We start from the raw sequence: 7,650 nt of genomic DNA on the forward strand, positions 1-7,650 counted from the left end.
TTTCCCTACCTTCAGGCTTCATCATGATGGTAAAATATCTTGGTCATAAAGCAGTAACAGAAGCCCCAGATATATCTGACAGAGATAAGTTGGAAAAAGTAACTTAATCAGATCTCTGAACTTTCTCTGTTGTAAGCAGTTCTGGCAGCAAGATCCACTCCCAGCTCACATTTGTTCTACTCTGTGTCTCAGTTTCTATATCCACAAGTGTACCCTCTGCTTGGGGTAAGGCTAATCAGTGCCTCCGTGCAGATGATTCATGTGTTCCCTAGTCCTGGACAGACATCTGAATTCATTAACCCCATCATCTTTTTCTTCCTCTTCCCTTGGTTGGGCCCATCTCCCAGTATGAGACAATCCTGAAGAGCAAACACTGATAAGCTGCATCAGGCGCCAGCTGTCTCAGTGCAGAGATAATGGCTCATATTGGGCACAACAAACACCCAGCATGACTCCCCATACACCTTTTGGAGCCTGCACAAGGGAAGCCTACCCTGCCACCTAGTGAAGGGGCTCCTCTTGGCCCAGCCAGAAATCCTACTTGAGATTGTCACTTTGAGGAAGACCTCTAACAAGACAGGGAGTAGAAACCTCCTTTCTGTCTTCGCTCTGGGCAGATAACAGAAGCCATTCCCCTCTTTTTCATTACTGTGATATCTCAGTATCTCAGATTCACTGATACGATTCTATGCTCATGATGCTCTTATTGCAAACCCCCATCACACAGAAGTTAAACTTCAGACTCCCAAGACTCAACATCACATCCTAGCTCCTAAATGGTCTGGCATCCTGGCTCGATAATCATCTAATTCCAGCATCTGACCCTTCAAAACAGTCACGTTTTCCTCTCTTGCAGATGTTACCTGAAAGATAGTTACTCATCTAAACAGGATCCCTAATTAGGCCTTTATATGGCTGTTCTTCCATTACCCAAAATGACACTGAGCCAGGTACCAAATTACACCTCAGAGACTTGTCCCTTGGTTTGCAGCTCTCCCCTAATAAAAGACATGATCTTCACAGGGCCTGACTGCCAGGCAAACATTCTCTACACTGTTTTTCTAGCAGAAGAAGAAAGAATTCATGCACCATGTTTTATCTGAATGGGTAAGAGGACTGGAATTAATGATAGCAAGAGTGCCTTTCTCAGTGGACACTTCTTCAGAGCCCATGAATTAAAAAGGGATGTCTCCTGAATGGAAAAGCAACTCATGGAGGTCTTGCAGCACAATTACTTTGTCACAAGCTGAAGCTATCTGTGTTTGCCTAAGGGAAGCCCATCCCTTCCAACTGCTTCACCTCCCCTCCATCAGAAGGAACTGATGAAAGCTTGGGATGATGAGGAGGAGAAATTAGGATAAAGCAATGAAGAAAGAAAGGGGCTGTGACATGCATTTCTGGCAGAGGAGCAAGGAACTGCTCATGGCAAGAAAGAAACGTAAACAGAAGAAAACAAAACACACACATAACACAAGATTAACACAATGATTCTGTCCCTGTGGAGTGTTGATCATGTGCTGAGCTGTGAGAGAGAGTTACGCTGTTACGCCACTCGGCTTTCAAGTTGGGCACCAAAAAACTCAGCTTTTGTACCACATGGCCCAAAATTCAGTCCTAGACACATTACGTTTTACAACTAATGCAAGACAAAAATGAGGAAGGCATGACAACTGAGAGGTGAGCAGATGGAAAAGGGATTTCTTTAAAGCAGCTGTATTTCTTCAGACTAGAAGCACAGCCCCACTGTACACATACAGAGTGAGAAATGACCTTCTCTCCCTCCAGCTACACCAAGCAATTTGAATGCATCCACCATCGGAGGAGACTGGCCTGCTCACTCTCACCCAGCCTACGACCGTGAACCTTTTCCATTTAGCATTATGGCACCGCTACAAGCACTGTGTATTAAAGGGCAGTTGCAGAACAGCATGACTGTAGGGCGCAGAGGGACTCTCCAGATAAACTTCTAGTGGTGAAACTCAGAGTAAAATTTGTTCATCACGGAGACAAGAAGGATCACAGGGAACAGTTTTAATCACCCTACGTCAGAATCTGCTTCAAAACTCACTTTTATCCAGCCACTGTGACAAATCCTGTTCTTAAAGACATAATCAAAACATACAGAGTACTCTTAAATCTCAGTTTATAAAATCTGAATGAGATGGACTAGACTCAAGAATTCAGGAGCCTGAAACTCAGAGCAACTTGATAGAAATTATTTTCCCCATAAACAAGACAGCTCTTCTTCAAAAGACAGGAACTCTAGGAATTTATTTTAAGGCCACATTTGAAGTGTATTTCAAAGCACACATTCCACATGGCTTTTAAGCCTGAATGTGTCTCCTATTAATAATTTGGGATCCTCAGCAGCTTTGGGGAGTTTCCTGTTTTATTTCAAGAAGCCTTTGCTGCTCACCTTTAAACACAGTTCACATGCCCGCATCAACACATAAGAAGGTACCCTCAATCTTTTTGATTTATGCTTCCTTCAATACATCAGTAGAGATTAAAATGTGGCTAAGCCTCCCCTTTTATCTTGGCATAATTCGTTCTTACACCATATCAACCTTCTCCAAGGCTAGATATTTGCATATTAATAATGAAGCTGGCTTTTTAATTCCTCCCCCTGTCTCTTTAGCTTCATATATTAAAAAGTGCTGATAGATAAGACTTGGCTCTCAAATTAGTGGTAGCGAAGCAGAGTTCAAATTATTCAATTAAAACACAGAAATAGCTATGTTTGCTGTCCTCTCATGTTTGAGCTAAACTGGGATTTCACTCAGAGAAATTGCCCTGCTCTGATTCTGATGGAGGAGGAGTAGGTTTGATTATTTCCCCAAACTAGCTAAAACTATTTGGAAACAATAGTTTGAACATCTTAACTATTTCCTAGTTACTGACATTCCTATAAATACTGTGTGAAGTGCAGCTCCACAGTTTCTTTAAGCCAATTTATGTGTGGGTTGCAGTTAGAACAAACAAGTTCTCTTCTACCCTAACATCTCTCCTTCACACCGTTATCTTTCCCCACAGTCCTCCCAGCATTGGAACTACCAGTCCTGCACCTGCATGGTTAGCCGGGTCATGGAGCCAATCCACCTACAAAATAGTCTTCCCCCCTTTTCGTGCCCGGTCATTTACTACTGCACCACTGCATAACTACTGAATGAAACATGGTGGGAACACATGGTTGAAAGGCGGGAAAAGATCACTTCTGACAGCAGCTAGCACTTCAGTCAGCTCAGAGAAGTGATGAAACCATAGCATAAGAACCTGTTCATGCAGCTTGGACTACAAAGCAGACATAGTCAAGCTAGCTTTAGAATGATGCAAGTATGAGAGAAGAGAGCTCAGGCCAGGCTGACTGCCCAGGATGTACCCATGTTCTTGGGTAGTTTTCCTCCACAGATAGAGGAAAACATCAATATACTATTGCAACTCTTTCCAACTCTGCAAATGGCAGTGCTTGTGGTTTAAGCCAGCTCTCACCAGAAGCCAAGCAGCCTTTACACTGACATTCATGGGACCAGATCAAATCTGCAGTATATGAAAACAGCAACAAACCGCAGCTGCTGTATTCCCCCCTGCACTGCCCTGCTCCCACATTCCCATGATTTCATTCTATGTTTTTTGATATCTCATAAAGTCATAGTTCCTGAATTCAAATGTAAGAGTATCTGCCACATTTGAAGGAAAACCAAAATGTTATCTGATAGCTTTGCAGAGAATTTAGAGGCACAGAAGAGAAGATTAATTAGGACAACACTGCCCCCATAAACAAATCAACAAAAGAAGAAATCCTTCCCTTCCTTTATGCTATCCTCATGTTTTTGGTTTTAAAAATCTTAGGATTTTTAATGGTTTATTATTTTAATACTTAAAAAAAATCCTTGATCTGGAACTCTTCCAAAAGCCTGACAAAACATGAACACAAACAAAAATAAAGTTACATTTGCACTGATACTGGTAGTGCTAGTACCATAATGCACTAAAGAAGGAAACTATTGCTGGAACACATACCATTTATCATGACTGAATGAGTGTTTATGCCATGACTGTGTGAGAATCCCTCACAGTATTTATTTGATGCACATAGCAAAGCTCACACTGTAAGGTCCATACAAATGGCTACAGAAATACCATCTCTGAGACTGAGACTTCTGATGAAGAATTGCAAGGACCTGCACTGAGCTCAGAGTCTAAAAGACCCTTCACTGTGGACTGGCCTTCAAAAGGAAAGCAAACCAAGCACATACTCATGTTTGAGAAGAAATCAAGGTAGAGCAGTTTCTACTAGTGAAAAGGTCTTGTTCTGCCCACAGCACAACAGCATGGCACGTGACCTTTCAGAATCAGGTACAAGCTGCCTTTTGTACACACACCCTTTCTGCTAAGTGAAAGCAGGACCTAGGAAAGAAACCACATCGTGAGTAGAGATTGTATCTCTGCCAGACAGATCAAATGCTGCTATACGAGACTCAAAATTGTAAGAGTCACTTAAAAAAAACAAAAAAACAACCTCCCAAAACGCCACAAAAAACCTCCCACCAAAATAAAAATTACTAACAAACTCTAGATGTTCTTAGTGATCTTGTGGTATTTGAGCCTCCCTCAAATGCATCAAGGTCACTTTTTTCCCCCTAGATCCAGGAAAACTCATAACTTCATTTCAGCAAAAGTAATTGCATTGCCTAACCCTTATCTGCACCTCTCAAAAGAGGTCGTTATCACTATCAGCATATGATACCACTATTTGTATAAACTCCTTCAGTAGCTCATAAGGCACTTCAAAGCATACGTTGTCCAGTTCCAAGCCAGTAGCTGCTTTCGCCAACAGCGAGCCCAGAAGAAAACATCTGTGAACCCTTGTTCTATCCTAAACCATAAAAATACCTATAAAAATACCTCCTATCTAATCTACTGATTTGAGAATTTGAACACCGTGGCATAATATCAACACTGAGAGTCTGGAGGTTTTGTACATTTTAACTACAGGAATTGCTGACAGATTTTTTATCTTACAGGCATTCTCTCAGCCTGTTGTTCTTCCTCAGGCGACACCCCACTGAAGCCAGTGGAAGCTTTGTCTTCTCAACTCGGTTCCACATTAGCTAGATGAACAGTATGGAAGTTAAAGATGGGCATCTGACCTTGTGGCAGAAAATTGAGATAACCGGGCACACTCCTTTCCATAAGGATAAGAAAGTTCACAATCAGCTGTAAAAAACTGAGTACTGGTAATAGTGATATGTTTATTATCACCACCCATTTCTGACTGACAGTCAGTTACACAGTTTGGATGTGCCCTTCCCTTCCATCTCCTAGGAAAAAAAAAACAAAACAAAAAAACCAAACCCCCAAAAACCCAACCCAATCTCCTTGCTGCAAAACACTTCAGACAATCAAGAGCTTATCTAGGCATCTCAGTGATTTTACAGTGTTACACATATCCTAGTATCACAAGAATATGTTTTACCTTGAGGCAAATGTTTTAATTTATGTGCATGTGAGCTATTTGCAATACCTCCACCAAATGGAGCCCATATAACCCGTCGGATGGCTTTCACCCAATCTTCCATTTCATTCTGGGAATTAGCCATGAGCAGAAAAGCCTCATGATTGACAGGCACCTTTTCCCGGTCCCCTGCACCACCTGAAAGATGGAAAACAAATCTCTTTTAGCATCTAGTTCAGAAAAGAGCAGCCAATGTTTCAAACCACCAAAATTATGAGTCAAAATGCATAATGATTATTTTAACTGAGCAGTTTCACACACAATTCCTAGTCACGCACTGCAGCACCCGGAAAGCACAGGTTGGTAGAAGATGAAAGCAGAACTGTAAAATGTGCATTTCTAGCTTGGGGACCTGGAGATGTTGTACCTGCTGTCCCAGCAACAAGTGAAAGCACGGGCTGTAAGACTCTACAGAAGAGTACAAAATGAATTCCATGTACCTGTACCGAGGTGTTGAAGAGATTATTACCCATAAGGGGGACTAAGTGAATTGTAAGACATTTTAGTGCTTGAGAGGCAGTAGCTGCAAGATCATCTACTTTCCCCAAGTCCCTGGGAACTTCTAGCTCCAGCATTTTTAATTTCTCAGTATAGAAAAAGAGACCATTCTGATTTTGGATCCAGTTCAGAAGGAATGTTTTAGAGGAGTTAAGACTTGGGAATATGAATCTGACTTTACCACTTGAAAAAAGAATTTTAGGAGCTATTAATGTGGGCATACAATATTTCAGAAAAATACTGATCAGAATATCAAATGCACTGAACATCAAATGCAGTCAAGCTGTCGTTTACATCTGTCACTTGTGGATACCCAAGACTTACAACATTTGCACCCTTATTTTTACATTTTCTTTTTAGATAGGCACCCACTTCAATTAGTTTATATCTTCCCCTCACCCCTCATTTTATTGTCCCGGAACTGGATACAAGCTAATGAGGGCACATAAACACATAAAATCTTTATTGAAGCAGCCTCTGTATAAAAAGGCTATTGATCCTGTCCAACACAGCAGCTGCATCACTAGCAGCCTGGAGCTTCTCCATTGCCATGGAAACTGCCTTTGGCTATGGAGATAACATCTTAGCTCTTGTGTCACTGTCATTTCCATGCTCACGTGGCTTCCAGTACCTACGGGCAAGCTAAAGCTGCCAGGCTGTGCTGAGCAGCTGAGATTGCCTGTCCATGGAATGCAGAGATAAGAGCAGGATGACAGTATGCGGTGGTTTCTGCAGAACTGATTTAACATACACAGAACCACGGGCCTCCTAAATCCTTGCTAATCTGGGGAAAAGAGGAAGCTGGGAGCTGCCCACAAGTCAAGGAAGTACATTTTCTTGCTACTGTTTCCTGGCCTAGACACACTCATGGACCATATGCTGCAAAGCAAAAGGGTTAATATGAGATGTGTTGGTAAGGATTTTGTGGCTCTCTGAGAAGCAATTCACTGAACTGGGAAACCAAGGCAGTCTTTCAGTAAAGAAGAGAGACAATGGCCACCTGGGACTAAGCATACAGCTTAAGAAAGAAAAGCCATGATGCTTTCCCCCCACGTGTATCCAAATTCTGCTTTTTTTCTTTATAGCATCCTCTTGGACAGTCTCCCATTTCACATTTAGTAAGTGATTCATATTCCTTAAGATATACAGCTCTCTAAGCTCAAGGGTAGGATGCAGGGACGTGAATAGATCAATGCTCCACCACACTCCACTGCAAGGAGGCGATTCTTTGCATACAGAAATGTCAGAGCCAGAAATTACAGTCTGAAACTCCTGTCACAGCCTAATTCTTTTGCCAGTATATTCGGCCTCATGATGAAAGCAGAGGTCACAAGGTCTAATTCTTGTACCTTACCTGGCAGACCTATTGCCATGCCCTTTCATAACCAAATAACTTACAGGAGACACAATAGCAAGAAAGAGGCTTTTCACAGTTTTCAGCACACATCATCAGAAAGAGAAATTCAGAATCTCGCATCTGACAGATAGATGGCCTGAGCTTGAGCAAGCTCTTCAAAGGAAAGAAATAGTCACAAAAAACCACTGTATGGGTCACACCACCAGCAACCAACTGGGCTTGGTCTAGGTAAAACTGAGGTACTCTTTCTTAAATTTAAAGGGACTCAGCTGAGATCTTG

General features: G+C 41.9%; 1 protein-coding gene across 1 annotated transcript in view; it reads right to left on the reverse strand.

Moving 5' to 3' along the window:
* ARHGAP22 (Rho GTPase activating protein 22) overlaps nt 1-5,669 on the reverse strand; it is a 39,901-nt gene extending 34,232 nt beyond the window's left edge. Inside the window, exon 1 of the mRNA XM_010136816.1 lies at nt 5,525-5,669. Within this exon, the coding sequence (XP_010135118.1) occupies nt 5,525-5,600 (76 nt within the window). The 5' untranslated portion in view covers nt 5,601-5,669. The remainder of the gene's footprint in view (nt 1-5,524) is intronic.
* Nucleotides 5,670-7,650: the final 1,981 nt, after the last annotated feature.

The sequence above is a fragment of the Buceros rhinoceros genome, unplaced genomic scaffold (genome assembly GCF_000710305.1).
Source record: "Buceros rhinoceros silvestris isolate BGI_N320 unplaced genomic scaffold, ASM71030v1 scaffold15765, whole genome shotgun sequence".
NCBI lineage: Eukaryota > Metazoa > Chordata > Aves > Bucerotiformes > Bucerotidae > Buceros > Buceros rhinoceros.